This window comes from Oncorhynchus gorbuscha, linkage group LG05, assembly GCF_021184085.1.
Source record: "Oncorhynchus gorbuscha isolate QuinsamMale2020 ecotype Even-year linkage group LG05, OgorEven_v1.0, whole genome shotgun sequence".
NCBI lineage: Eukaryota > Metazoa > Chordata > Actinopteri > Salmoniformes > Salmonidae > Oncorhynchus > Oncorhynchus gorbuscha.
In genome coordinates, this window is record NC_060177.1 from 81,643,572 (window position 1) to 81,659,186 (window position 15,615).

At 43.8% G+C, this 15,615-nt stretch overlaps 1 protein-coding gene across 2 annotated transcripts in view; it reads right to left on the reverse strand.

Annotated features, from left to right (window-relative positions):
* Nucleotides 1-1,011: 1,011 nt before the first annotated feature.
* The window catches only part of LOC124036569 (protein Niban 2-like), a 44,289-nt gene continuing 29,685 nt past the window's right edge, over nt 1,012-15,615 (reverse strand). For both annotated transcript variants that reach the window (XM_046351292.1, XM_046351291.1), the window contains 3 exons: nt 15,276-15,383; nt 14,487-14,598; nt 1,012-3,028 (listed from right to left, as the gene is read on the reverse strand). In XM_046351292.1, coding sequence (XP_046207248.1) covers nt 1,809-3,028; nt 14,487-14,598; nt 15,276-15,383 — 1,440 coding nt within the window. In that variant the 3' untranslated portion in view covers nt 1,012-1,808. The remainder of the gene's footprint in view (nt 3,029-14,486; nt 14,599-15,275; nt 15,384-15,615) is intronic.

A 15,615-nucleotide genomic window follows, 5' to 3' on the forward strand; every position in this document is an offset into this window, starting at 1 on the left:
ATGTATTTAATACTGTATGTACAGAGGCCTTTTCTGTTAGGAACCATTCAGAACTGAGGTATTCCCAGTCATATCAATAATACATTGTAAAATATTAAGGACAACATATCAAATAGCATTACTCATTTGATGTTTTATTTTGCTATGATTTCCATGCCATGATATAACAGAACAGTTGTGTCCATCATTATGTTTGACAGATTGAAATGGCAATTTGAAATAGAAAATGTACAATGTTTTCCAGTATTCCATGAGACAGGATTGCTCGATTCCCAGGCACCTTTCCATCAAATATCCCAGAAGATTATTGAAGTATTTGAAATGCTCTGATAATAAAGACATATTAAACTGACAGGAAACGTCACAGAGCAACTGTATGAAAGTAGTGGGACATACAAACACCAATAAGATAACAAGGACATATTGGTCGTTGAATCTATGGAATAAATACTCAAGATTTTTATTTCGCTATGGCTAGCTCTGGCTTTGTACACCCGTGGTCCAATCGAAATACAATTTAACACCATGGGTAAGCAGCACGCTACACAGGATGTAGATTCAGGGTTACACCAACTGGTGGAGCAGCAGTGTTGATCAGATGGTTTACCAAGCAACATTTAAACAAATCAATGTTGCCACTGAACATTATACACGGTGTACAAAACATTAAGGACACCTGTCCTGTCCATGACAAAATGACCAGGTAAATACAGGTGAAAGCTATGATCAATTATTGATGTCACTTGTTAAATCCTCTTCAAATCGGTATAGCTGAAGGGGAGGAGACAGGTTAAAGGAGGATGTTTAAGCCTTGAGACGGATTGTGGATGTGTGCCATTTAGAGGGTGAATGAGCAAGACCAGATTTAAGCATCTTGGAACAGGAAGTGGTAGTAGGTGCCAGGCGCACCGATTTGTGTCAAGAACTGCAACGCTGCTGGGTTTTTCCACGCTCAACAGTTTCCTGTGTGTATCATGAATGGTCCACCACCCAAAACAACTTGACAACTGTGGGAAGCACTGGAGCCAACATGGGCCAGCATCCCTGTGGAACGCATGACACCTTGTAGAGTCCATGACCCAACGAATTGAGGCGGTTCTGAGGGGAAAGGGGGTGCACCTCAATATTAGGAAGGTGTCTAAGATTTTGTCCACCCAACCAAGAACAGCATCTGAATTGTGCGATTTCATATTTACAGAACACCATGACGAGGACAACTGGGTCCTTCAATCGTCCTCATCATTCACTACACAGTGAATATATACTAAAAAAGGATCATGGAATGAGTTCCCCTTGTGTGGATGTAATGCAATGCAATACACACTTGTACATGTTATCAAATGGAATGTGGGTTGAATGGAATGCACATGCTTTATCAGTTGGAATGTCTGTCAAAATATAGAAACAACAGGAAAACAAGACATTCAAGTTGTACTTGAGCCCCACCTAAGGTACAGACTGATTTAGTATTGGTAGATAATATTAGTACAACAACAACAAGTTTAGAACTTATTAGAATTATCTTGAAGGTGTAAACCAAATCAGTTGATCTAATGGAAAAACTACTGTATACCAACCATTTTCCATGTATTAAATTGTCTATGCTTTTGTGAGATTAGGTTAATATAGTATAATATGCCCGTCTTCAGAAAAAAAACACATCTAAATCAATGCCAGCATACAGCCTAAATGAGGACAAATTCCTCACTGACTCTCTGCCTTCCTGGAGTCCTTCTCCTCCTTTCTGGTCTGAGTCATTGTTCTGTGCTTCTGTTCCCTACTGGGCCAGTCACTCGCTCTGCTGTTCCCTACTGGACCACAGTCACTCCATCACCCCCTGCCTCAGGGACCACCTCTACTACCTCTGGCCCCTCTGTACTGGGGGCAGCATCCTCCTCCACCTTCTTCACTGCCTCACTGGTGAGAGACTGGAAGCCACTGTTGTGTGGCGGGGACAGGGAGTCCAAATCCACTGTGGCCTGTTCCAACTCTGGTCTGACTACTGAAGTGCTCTCTAGCTCCCCTGGCATTGGTCCTGGGACAGGGACTTGCTCCATCTCCAGGGCTGTTGGTATGGCTTTAGGCATTTCTGTTGGTATGGCTGCAGGGACTTGCTTGCTGTCCAGGGTTGTTGGTGTGGGGATCTCCTCTTTTGCTACGGGTGTTGCTGCTACCCCAGTAGCAGAGAGTGAGGACGATACCTCCTCTAAACTGGAAGGAGTGCTTTCCTCTTGGCTAAAAGCTGTTGGTGCCAGAGCCTCCTGCTGAATTGGTTTTAAAGATTCCTCCTTTTTGCTAAAGGGTACACTATCCTGGCTTGAGGGTGAAACTTCTGCCACTGCCTCCAGTACAGTTATCTCCACAGCTGGCTCGCTGTCCTCTCCCTGCACTGCATTGTCAATCTCCCGTATGGCACTCTCGATGGCTGACGCTGTGCTCTCAGGGTCGTGTAAAAAGCTCTTAGCCTCTGGGGACTTCATCGCACACTCAGCTTCCTGGGGTAAATCTTCTGAGATTTTGGTCTGTATCTCTGGGGCCTCACTCAAGATTGTCGCTGGCTCACCTTCTAGGACAGAGCCATTGGTTAGGGCAGGGGAAGGAATGTTCTCTGGCTGGACTGGAGGAGGAGGGGCCTTTCTCTTTCCTTTCAGACTGGTTCCATTAACTTTGGCTGGTTCCTGGTGGACACTCTCTGGAGATGAGAGGGCATCGGTGTCCACTCCCTCCTCAGGCTGGTCTACTCCCTCCTCAGGAATGCTGTCCACCATGGGGATGTCCAGACGGGACTCCAGGATGGGAGAGCCATCCAGATGGATCATAGAGACTACCTGCTTCATCCTACGCCTCCTCTGGGCCGCCCCTCCTGTGCTGTCCCCAGTCTCCACCTCTTCCTGTCCTGTCCCATACTCCCCAGCCCAGTCGATGGCAGGGTTATCCCCCAGCAGGTGGAGGTTGGGATCACTGCTGGTCAGCACTATGCTGTCCCTGTAAAGGTTGTGTCTTCTCTGGACTGCTGCCTCCTTGACAGCTACAGTAAGAGGGAAGAAGAGAGAGACATTAAGACATTGTACACAGACCACAGGAGAAGTAGCTCTTAACACAGCCTGGAGTTTTCCCTACTGAGGTCACTTGGTAAGGAAGAACTCTGGGCCATAGCTACAGCACATTAGTACTCTTCCATGCACCGAATACATAACGCATTCAAATAGTATAGACTACAGGATGTTAAATTAAAATCTTCCCACCTCTATGCCAATAGAACACCAATAAACAATGAAAACTTAGCAAATCACCATGGAGGTACACAACGCTCCCCCTCTCGTCAGGATCTGTTTGTCCGTTACCAAGAACCCTATACCGTTTTTCATTTAGTAACTTTTTGCAATACAGGTAAACTGTTTCAATTCCCCCAAATAAGCATACATTTTTAAATGTTCACCCATTTAGTCAAATTGTGCGTTTCAAAATATACATTTTTTGTATGTTTTATACATTTCATCCATAGCCACTGGTTATGAACATGACGGTTATTTGGTAGTACGATGAGAGAATTTCGCTCGATGCCTACGTATTATATTCTCTGTACTCTTTTTCGGATTTATGTTGAACCCTAACTCGTTACAAGGAAGTGAACCAGTTGCCTTTATGAAGAGTGAGACAAGACGTTTTATTATTATTTTTTCACCTTTATTTAACCAGGTAGGCCAGTTGAGAACACCTTTATTTAACCAGGTAGGCCAGTTGAGAACACCTTTATTTAACCAGGTAGGCCAGTTGAGAACACCTTTATTTAACCAGGTAGGCCAGTTGAGAACACCTTTATTTAACCAGGTAGGCCAGTTGAGAACACCTTTATTTAACCAGGTAGGCCAGTTGAGAACACCTTTATTTAACCAGGTAGGCCAGTTGAGAACACCTTTATTTAACCAGGTAGGCCAGTTGAGAACACCTTTATTTAACCAGGTAGGCCAGTTGAGAACACCTTTATTTAACCAGGTAGGCCAGTTGAGAACACCTTTATTTAACCAGGTAGGCTAGTTGAGAACACCTTTATTTAACCAGGTAGGCTAGTTGAGAACACCTTTATTTAACCAGGTAGGCTAGTTGAGAACACCTTTATTTAACCAGGTAGGCCAGTTGAGAACACCTTTATTTAACCAGGTAGGCCAGTTGAGAACACCTTTATTTAACCAGGTAGGCCAGTTGAGAACAAGTTCTCATACAACTGCGACCTGGCCAAGATAAAGCAAAGTAGTGCGACAAACAACAGAGTTACACATAGAATAAACAAAAGTAGTCAAGAACACATTAGAAAAATCTATATCCAATGTGTGCAAATAGAGTAAAGATGTACGACAAATAGGCCATAGTAGTGAAGTAATTACAATTGAGCAAATTAACACTGGAGTGATAGATGTGCAGGTAGAAAGAACTAAATAAATAAATAAATAAAAACAATATGGGATGAGGTAGGAGGTTGGATGGGCTATTTACAGATGGGCTGTGTACAGCTGTAGCGATCGGTAAGCTGCTTAGATAGCTGATGCTTAAAGTTAGTGAGGGAGATAAGTCTCCAACTAAAGCGATTTTTGCAATTCGTTCAAGTCATTGGCAGCAGAGAACTGGTAGGGAAGGCGGCCAAAATAGGTGTTGGCTTTGGGGATGACCAGTGAGATATACCTGCTGGAGCTCGTGCTACAGGTGGGTGTTATGGTGACCAGTAGGCTGAGATAAGGTGGGGCTTTACCTAGAAAATACTTCTCGATGACCTGGAGCCAGTGGGTCTGGTGACATATGTAGCGAGGGCCACCAGACAAGAGTATAGAGGTCGCAGTGGTGGGTAGTATATGGGGCTTTGGTGACAAAACAGATGGCACTGTGATAGCAAATTGGATGCAGTCTAAGTAGAGTGTTGGAGGCTATTTTGTAGATGACGTCCCCAAAGTCGAGGATCAGTAGGATAGTCAGGTTTATGAGGTTATGTTTGGCGGCGTGAGTGAAGGAGGCTTTTGCGAAATAGGTAGCTGATTCTAGATTTAAATTTGGATTGGAGATGCTTACTGAGTCTGGCAGGAGAGTTTACAGTCTAGCCAGACACCTAGGTATGTAGTTGCTCACATATTCTAAGTCAAAACTGTCCAGAGTAGTGATGCCAGTCGGGCAGTGATTGGTTGAAGAGCATGCATTTAGTTTTACTAGAGTTTAAGAGCAGTTGGAGACCACAGAATGAGTGTTGTATGGCATTGAAGCTCATTGAGGTTTGTTAAGTGTCCAAAAGGGCCAGATGTATATAGAATGGTGTCTGCGTAGAGGTGGATCAAGGAATCACCCGCATCAAAAGCGACATTGATATATACACAGAGAAAGGAGTTGGCCCGAGAATTGAACCCTGTGGTACCCCCAAAGTGAGTGCCAGAGGTCCGGAAAACAGGCCCTCCGATTTGACACACTGAAATCTAAGAAGTAGTTGGTGGACCAGGCGAGGCAGTCATTTGAGAAACCAAGGCTGTTGAGTCTGCCAATAAGAATACGGTGATTGACAGAGTCAAAAGCCTTAGCAAGGTCGATGAAGACGGCTGCACAGTGGTGTTTTATCAATGGCCGTTATGATATTGTTTAGTACCTTGAGCGTGGCTGAGGTGCACCCGTGACCAGCTCGGAAACCGGATTGCACAGCGGAGAAGGTACGGTGGGATTCGAAATGGCCAGTGATTTGTTTGTTAACTTGGCTTTCGAAGACTTTAGAAAGGCAGGGCAGGATGGATTTAGTTTTGTAACAGTTTGGGTCTAGAGTGTCACCCCCTTTGAAGAGGGGGATGGCCGTGGCAGCTTTCCAATCTTTAGGAATCTCGGACGATACGAAAGACGTTGAACAGGCTAGTAATAGGGGTTGCAACAATGGTGGCGGATAATTTTAGAAAGAGAGGTTCCAGATTGTCTAGCCCAGCTGATTTGTACGGGTCCAGGTTTTGCAGCTCTTTCAGAACATCTGCTATCTGGATTTGGGTGAAGGAGAACTTGGGGTGGCTTGGGCAAGTAGCTGCGGGGGGTGCTGAGCTGTTGGCCGGGGTAGCCAGGAGGAAAGCATGGCCAGCCGTAGAGAAATGCTTATTGAAATTATTGATTATCGTGGACGGAGACAGAAGTAGAAAATGAATTCTACTCCAAGCAAAAACCTAAAATCGGTCAGTACTTCACTCGACAGGAACTGAAGTCCCACATTCTGCAACTTTAACCTCACGCATCTCATGAGAACAGTGCAGTAGGAAAACAGGAATGGAGTCCAGCTGAGGAAAGCTTATTGTTAACGCAGTTCCTTCGGAGTGGCTCCCTGTGTTGTTGCGTATCCTCACCACATGGGGTCGGCTTAGTTGCCTTAGAGTTTTTGGGAACAGGAATGATAGTAGTCAGCAGGAAACAGGGCTGAAATGTCAGTGAAGACGCCAGCTAGCTGGTCTGTGCATGTTCCGAGGTCGCGCACCGGAATACAGCCTTAGGATTGTTGATCCGTTTAAAAAAATATATGTATATATTTTTTTTTAAACGGATCAACATGCATCAGAACCGGTGTAGAAGAATTTCACCTTATTCTTGTATTGTCCTTCTTGTATTGTCCTCCAGGCTGCTAAAGCCCCATATGTGGTGGCTCTGTCCATTAGCTTGGCACGTATCTAAGTGTTACTCCAGGGCTTTTGTTTGGGAAAGCAGTGAACTTTAAAACGTTGTCGATGCACTTTCTTATGAAGCCGGTGACTGAGGTCGTAAACTTGTCAATGTTATTGGCGAAGTTATATTTCAGTCCTTACTAGCAAAGCAGTCTTGTAGCCTAGACTCTGCTTCATCTGACCATTTCTATATCGAGCATGTCACGGGATATCAAATTAATTTGATTCATTAAAATGTGTTTTTGTGCAATATTCCAAATGCCTGTATTGCAAGAATCACTTTTTTGTATTTTCTGTTTTCCCGAGTGATTATGTTCGCTTGTTCTCATGCTGTCTTTTTGGTATCATCTCCTTCACTCCTTCTGTGCACCTTCCTATTTACAACATTGATCTAAATATAATGACGATATGATCCTGTCTCAAAAGGCGGGCGACAAGCTTATGTCCAAAATAAGCTCAGAAACACATGGGCTTATTTTAGACATTTTGTCTAGAGTGAAACTTCCTCTCTGACAAGTGGTTTCAACTCCCTACCTGCATTTGAGGTTTGGTCCAACAGAATGGGTCATATGGACACAGAAATACAGGGACATTATTTTAATGTAGAGGAGAAGTTAAGTCTCAACTCAAATTGCACGAAGAGCAGACACTACTAAAACAGAACTATCAATGAACAATGATTCTGGAAAACGCTAAGTTTGTCTCGTGCTGCATTGCGGTACCACATATAAAAATGGCTACTACATGAAGTTAGTCATTATTAGTGAATGTGCATTATGCATGGTTCTGTTTTTTGTTTTTTTACAAGGAGTGCATCTCCGTAGACTTCAAAGCCAGACCAGTGATTACTGCAAAACTATTTTCTAAAATAATGAAATTAGTGGGGCTTATATTTAGACTTATTTCACGTGACCTGAATTCATCTAGTAATTGCAGACTGTTTGAAATGCTGTGTATTTGACCTTTATTGGACTACGATAATGGGGATGCAGGTGGTTAGAGCATTGGGCCAGTAACTGAATGGTTGCTGGATCGATTCGCTGAGCTGACAAGGTAAAAAAACATCTCTTCCCCTGAGCAAGGTAGTTAACCCACTGTTCCCCAGCTGCCAAAACTGTATGTCGATTAAGGCAGCCCCCTCTCTGATTTTGAAGAGTTGTGTTCAGTTGTACAAAAACGTATTCAGATCCCTCAACTTTCTCCAAATGTTATGTTACAGTCCTCGTCGGCTCGCTTGTGTATCGAATAGCAAGAATATAAAAACTTTAGTGCCTCTCGTGGCCAAGGAGACGTGCTGGTAAAAGTTGGGCATCACGTGTCTTAGCAACATCCCTGGCAACAAAAAGTACAGCTTCTGGGTGCACGGTTTCCTGCTTGTTTAGAGCCTCGTACAGATCGTTGAGTGCCAGGGAGGTGTTGGCCTGAGGAGGGATGTAGACTGCAGTGATGATAACAGATGAACTCGAGATAAAATGGTTGGCATTTGACCTTTTGGTTTTGGGAAACAGCTGAGATTTAACGATGCTCCTTCAAAATGTCTTTTGGACAATAAATTAAGTGAAACAAAACAAATTTGTAAAACAATTTTAGGTGCAAATTTCACTATTTGTATGTGGAAAGGTTGTATAATCACCTTTCAGTGTAAAAAACATGGAAATGTAACAAAAATGTTTTGTGTTAAGTGAGAAGTGGGCATTGGTCTTGAGCCAAAAAATAAAATTGACATGAGCACCACAATGCCTATTTCAAGCAAATGTATTTATAAAGCCCTTTCTACATCAGCCGATGTCAAAGTGCTATATGGAAACCCAGCCTAAAACACCAAACAATGCAGATGTTGAAGAACAGTGGCTAGGAAAAATTCTCTAGAAAGATGAACCTAGGAAGAAACCTAGAGCGGTGGCCTGTCCCGGCTGTGCCGGGTAGAGATCAAATTAAAATAAAAGTATTTCACCCATGCTCTACTTTAGTGTTAAGCACACAGCTTTGGCCTACAACAGTAGCTATTGGTCTTTTGTACTTCAAACAACGCATAGGCAGGTTGCTTAGGATTCAAACAGCCTAATTTATACTCTTCAGAGGGATAATGAACATCAGTGTCCTGCTTTTAAATGTATGTATTATATTATTACACTGTTTATAGATAGACATTTACAATAAGACTTTTTGTAGTGAAACATTTATTTGGGCTGCAATTTCTGAGGCTGATATCTTTAATGAACTTATCCTCTGCTGCAGAAGTAACTCTAGGTCTTCCATTCCTGTGGCGGTCCTCATGAGAGCCAGTTATAATAGCATCTGATGGTTTTTGCAACTGCACTTGAAGAAACTTCTTAAAGTTCTTAAGTTCTTAAAATTCTCTGGATTGACCGACCTTCACATCTTAACCCATTTTATCCCATCAGTCACAGTAGTGACCGTAAAAAACATTTACAGTTATACGGCTCTGACATTTTGACTAAATGACGTATCAATGCATTTCCAGTAAATATTGAAATAATAAAGGGTCTCAATGAAATATATGCAGTGTCACATGTTTAGTGTAAATTGTCACATGACCAGAGCCGTTTACTTCCTGGTTGCACCATGAGAAGAGGACAGCGTCAAAGAACCCAAACAAAAGGTTAGTAAAGTATGTTAACATAGTTGGGACAAAGATATTTGGTACACATCATCTTTAAAGGTGTCTAGTATTGATATATGCATTTGAATTGACTCAACTTTGTTCCGTGTGGTCATAGAATGTGTAAACATGTTGACGGCAACAATAGTGACCGGGGGGATAACACAGTGCATCTAGGTGTACTCATAGTTATACACATACATAGTTCTTGTTCTCCCCAACTTTCTACTGTTTTTTCTTTTAGTTTCACTTTGAGTCAAGTTGTGGATATGTTGGATCAAGGTTTCCGCCCAGACAAGGCAACATTGCAGTTATCCCTCAAAATGAGAAAGATGCAGTCTTCACTGATTGTGATAGCGATGGGTCAGATATGGACTATGAGGGGGAGACAGGCCATTTGCCAGCCAGGCTGTTGAATGCATACGCTGAACCTATGCAAACAGATCATGACAGGAAAAAACGTTCTCAGTGATGATGAAATACCCCTCAGCACTCCCCTTCCTCCGTTGATAATGAAGAGCCAATGGCCTCGACCCACCAGAGGGTCCAGTCAGAAGAGCCAAGGGCAAAGCTGCAGGTGGTCAAAACTAAAGATTGAGTGTTCAAACGATCGAAGAGGCCTGCCACCACTGTGATTCCAGAACACATAGTATACAGCCCCAATGCTGTGATTCCAGAACACATAGTATACAGCCCCACCGCTGTGATTCCAGAACACATAGTATACAGCCCCAATGCTGTGATTCCAGAACACATAGTATACAGCCCCAATGCTGTGATTCCAGAACACATAGTATACAGCCCCAATGCTGTGATTCCAGAACACATAGTATACAGCCCCAAAGCTGCAGAATGTGTCAAACAAAGCTGCCCTCAACCCAATGGATGTTTTCCTACTAATGTATCCACCCACCCTAAGAGAGATCACCATTGACATGTCCAACCTCTACTCCACCCAGACCAAGGACAAGCAACTGTATGGATGTGCTCAAATCAAAGTTTATTTGTCACGTGCACCAAATACAACAGGTGTAGACCTTACAGTGAAATGCTTACTTACAGGCTATAACCAATAGTGCAAAAAATATATTAGGTGGACAATAAGTAAAGAAATAAAACCGTACAGTAGCGAGGCTACATACAGACACTGGTTCGTCAGGCTGATTGAGGTAGTATGTACATGTAGATATGATGAACAGAGAGTAGCAGTAGCGTAAAAAAGGGGTTGGCGGGTGGTAGGACACAATGCAGATAGCCCGACCAACCAGCTAACCGGGCTAATTGAGGTAGTATGTACATGAATGTATAGTTAAAGTGACTATGCATATATGATAAATGGAGAGTAGCAGCAGTGTAAAAAGAGGGGTTGGGGGGGAAACACAATGCAAATAGTCCGGGTAGCCATTTTATTTAATTAACTGTTCAGGAGTCTTATGGCTTGGGGATAAAACTGTTGAGAAGCATTTTTGTCCTAGACTTGGCACTCCGGTACCACTTTCCATGCGGTAGTAGAGAGAACAATCTATGACTGGGGTGGCTGGGGTCTGACAATTTTTAGTGCCTTCGTCTGACACCGCCTGGTGTAGAGGTCCTGGATGGCAGGCAGCTTAACCCCAGTGATGTACTGGGCCGTACGCACTACCCTCTGTAGTGCCTTGTGGTCAGAGGCCGAGCAATTGCCGTACCAGGCAGTGATGCAACCAGTCAGGATGATCTCGATGTTGCAGCTGTCGAACCTTTTGAGGATCTCAGAACCCATGCCAAATATTTTTAGATTCCTGAGGGGGAATAGGCTTTGTCGTGCCCTCTTCACAACGGTCTTGGTGTTTGAACCATTGTAGTTTGTTGGTGATGTGGACACCAAGGAACTTGAAGCTCTCAACCTGCTCCACTACAGCCCCGTCGATGAGAATGGGGTCGTGCTTGGTCCTCCTTTTCCTGTAGTCTACAATCCTCTCCTTAGTCTTGGTTACGTTGAGCCTTAGCTTAGTGATGAGCTTTGAGGGTACTATGGTGTTGAACGCTGAGCTATCGTCAATGAATAGCATTCTCACATAAGTGTTCCTTTTGTCCAGGTGGGAAAGGGCAGTGTTGAGTGCAATGGAGATCATCTGTGGATCTGTTTGGGTGGTATGCAAATTGGAGTGGTCTAGGGTTTCTGGGATAATGGTGTTGATGTGAGCCATTACCAACCTTTTATAGCACTTCATGGCTACAAACACAAGTGCTACGGGTCTGTAGTCATTTAGGCAGGTTGCCTTAGTGTTCTTGGGCACAGGGACTATGGTGGTCTGCATGAAACATGTTGGTGTTAAAGACTCAAATCAGGGACATGTTGAAAATGTCAGTGAAGACGCATGCCAGTTGGTCAGCACATGCTCGGAGTACACGTTCTGGTAATCCGTCTGGCTCTCAGCCTTGTGTATGTTGACCTGTTTAAAGGTCTTACATCGGCTACGGAGAGAGTGATCACACAGTCGTCTGGGACAGCTGATGCTCTCATGCATGCTTCAGTGTTGCTTGCCTCGAAGCGAGCGTAGAAGTGATTTAGCGTGTCTGGTAGGCTTGTGTCACTGGGCAGCTCGCGGCTGTGCTTCCCTTTGTAGTCTGTAATAGTTTGCAAGCCCTGCCACATAAGACGAGCGTCGGAGTCGGTGTAGTATGATTCAATCTTAGTCCTGTATTGACGCTTTGCCTGTTTGATGGTTCGTCGCAGGGCATAGCAGGATTTCTTGTAAGCTTCCGGGTTAGAGTCCCGTACCTTGAAAGTGGCAGCTCTACCCTTTAGCTCAGTGCGAATGTTGCCTGTAATCCATGGCTTCTGGTTGGGGTATGTACGTACAGTCACTGTGGGGACGACGTCCTCGATGGACTTCTTGATAAAGCTATGGGATCCTTATCACATCTGTGTACAGCTCTGTTCCAAGAAGTCACATGTAATGGTCACTTGACAGTGATGTACAAAATGAAAGCATTTCAGTTGCAATGCGGAGAAATGGCTTTGATTAAATAATGGCCTCCGTTCTTGTGGTTGACAACACAAAGATCACTGATGACCCATTTTTTTTAAAGGTTTGGTCCATCTTCTCCGAGCTCAGTCAGTCATACTAAGTCATGCCATTTCAGGAATAGCTGTCAGTTGATGAGCATGATCCGATACTATGGCCGACATGAATATAAGCAATTAATAAGTGGTAAACCAATCCGTTTTGGTTGCAAGCTATGGAGCCTCGTCTCATCCAGTGGTTACATGTATCACATGGAGCCATATGGTGGATCCCACACTCTCCTCCCTGAGACTGGGTTGGGTCAGCGACCCAGTGTCGTTCTCGGTCTTGCAGAGCAATCTCAGGTGCCTCAAGGTTGCATGTTCCTTCATGACAACATCTTCACTTCGCTTGCACTCCTCAATGAAATGACAAAGAGAGGATATGGGAGCTCTGGAACAATGAGGCAAAATCGTCTGATGTCCCATTCAAGCCACAGAAGGACATCATGAAGTTACCCCGGAGAGCCTCTGAGGTTATGACCCTAGGAGGAAAGTTGCTGGTCCGTTGAAAAGACAATAGCATTGTCACAGTGGCAACAAACATGGAGGAGAAATACAATGAGATCTCTGTCAAAAGATGGAACAAGGAGCGACATGCCTTTGACAAAGTCCCACAACCAAAATGCATCAACTGATATAATGAGCACATGGGAAGTGTTGACTTAACGGCCTACAGGTTTTAAGATACCATATCTCCATCAGGTCTAAGAAGTGGTGGTGGCGCATCTTTGCATGGTCTCTCAACAGTGCACTCGTAAACAGACATTTCTTTTACAGAGACGTTATGGGAGGGACCATCGACCTGCTCACCTTCTCACGGATAGTGGCACAGTCTCTTATGAAAACGTTTGGCAGGAAACCGCTGAGCCACAAAAGGAGCCCTCTACTGGCTGCTACTGTTGAAGATCAGGCAAGATATGACAAAGCTTCTCACTGGCCAATCAACACGATGCACCGGTTCCACAGATGTCGTCATTGGGACAAACAAACTACCTATGCATGTGAGAAATGCAAAGTACCACTGCACATAGAGTGCTTCAAGATATATCCTTTTCTACTGTCCATGGTATAAGGATTGGAAAAGCCAATAAAAGAAAACTAGAAAGGTCAAAGGATGAGGAGAAGCAGTACAACAGACTCTAGGAAGAAAAGACAAGTCACTAAGGGGTGAGGAGAAGCAGTACAACAGACTCTAGGAAGAAAAGACAAGTCACTAAGGGGTGAGGAGAAGCAGTACAACAGACTCTAGGAAGAAAAGACAAATCATTAAGGGGTGAGGAGAAGCAGTACAACAGACTCTAGGAAGAAAAGACAAGTCACTAAGGGGTGAGGAGAAGCAGTACAACAGACTCTAGGAAGAAAAGACAAGTCACTAAGGGGTGAGGAGAAGCAGTACAACAGACTCTCGGAAGAAAAGACAAGTCACTAAGGGGTGAGGAGAAGCAGTACAACAGACTCTAGGAAGAAAAGACAAGTCACTAAGGGGTGAGGAGAAGCAGTACAACAGACTAGGAAGAAAAAACAAGTCATTAAGGGGTGAGGAGAAGCAGTACAACAGACTCTAGGAAGAAAAGACAAGTCACTAAGGGGTGAGGAGAAGCAGTACAACAGACTCTAGGAAGAAAAGAAAAGTTGACGAAAAAGACCAAATCAAAATGACTGAAATGTTTTTGGGAAAAAAGGTAAATTGATTCACTGTTGCACTAAAATGTCAATGAATATTGCACTAAAGTACACGTTAAATTGTTGACATATGTTGGTTGTTTTTTTGTCTTTGCTCTCAGTTATTCATATTGGTGTTGCATAAAGGTTATTGATAGGTCAAGTAGGCAGTGTGGTGGAAAACCTTGGTAGAGCATAGGTCAAGTAGGCAATGTGGTGGAAAACCTTGGTAGAGCATAGGTCAAGTAGGCAGTGTGGTGGAAAACCTTGGTAGAGCATAGGTCAAGTAGGCAGCCTGGTGCTCATGTGAAATCAGACCAATGCCTGCTTCTCAATTAAAACCTTGTTTTCGTGTTTAATAAGAGAAAGATACGTCTGAGTCCCAAATAGCCTTTTCCTACTATTGACCAGGGCCCAAAGTGATGCACTACAAAGGGAATAACGTGCCATTAAGGACACCAGCCACTGTTTAAGCTGCGAGACTCACCCATCATGATGTCCTTCATGACAGAGTTCAACACCACCTCCTCAAAGATGTTCTCCACCAGGATGAAACGAGAAAAGTCCTCGAAGATCAGCTCCTGGAAACGAGGCAGCTCCTGGCCACCAGAGGAAAAAGTATTAGAACCCAAAGGAATCACTCACTCAGGAGAGACATGCAAAGAGAGAATACCTTATCACAATGAATGACAAAGAATGCCATTGCAATGAAGTGTAATGTCAGTTTCACACAGTACATTGGGTGCGTAAATTCACTCGGATTTCAGAGCCCTCTCTCCTGTGTGCCAGAGCGCAGAATAACTGAGGATTTGACGAATGCGCAGCGTCAGTAAAAAAATATATATGTTTAATTGTTGCCAGCAGCACAGTTACCAACACGCTAGATAACATGAAAACAGCCTAACCAGCTCTGCTAGGGCAAGTCAAATGGTCAGAGTGAGGTGTTCACATCTGTGTTTGGAAGTAGCTAGCTAACTTTAGCCAGTTAGCTTGGGTGATTGACTGCTGTTGTGAGGTCAGAACGCTCGGATCCACCCTACTCCTCGGCCAGAGCGTCCAGTGTGCTCTCCGAGAGCAAAACGCTATGAATCTACTAATGGACAATCTGACAACACTCTGAATTTACAAACACCCAGAGTGCACTCTAGCACTCCAGAGTGAATTTACAAACACACTCATAATGTATGAATTTCACCCAACAGTGTCTGTCTAGTCACACTGTCAAACTAGAAGGTGAACAGTGTTCCAACAGCCGGTATATAGCTGATAGACTTACAGGGGATAAAGAGGGAGTGAGCTGCTTCAGCATGTAAGGGATGAAGATCTGAAGAAGAGCCTCTCTGAAGAACCTCTTCCGGACTGTGCTGCTGTCATAGTCAAATTTCTGGAGGAGAGAGGGGGACAGAAAGGAGGGAAACGAAAGTCAGAAGAGGTTGGGAATCACCATAAGAGTATATAGTGCATCACTGAGAAAGACCTCAGAGCTAAAACATCAAACAAACAAATAAACGAAATCCCCTCTTGGTTTCCTATAGTAGGATTTTCCATACAACAGGAAAATGAGAAAATGGGTGCAGTATCAATCCTATTTCCCCACCCTTCCTCTGCCCATCACT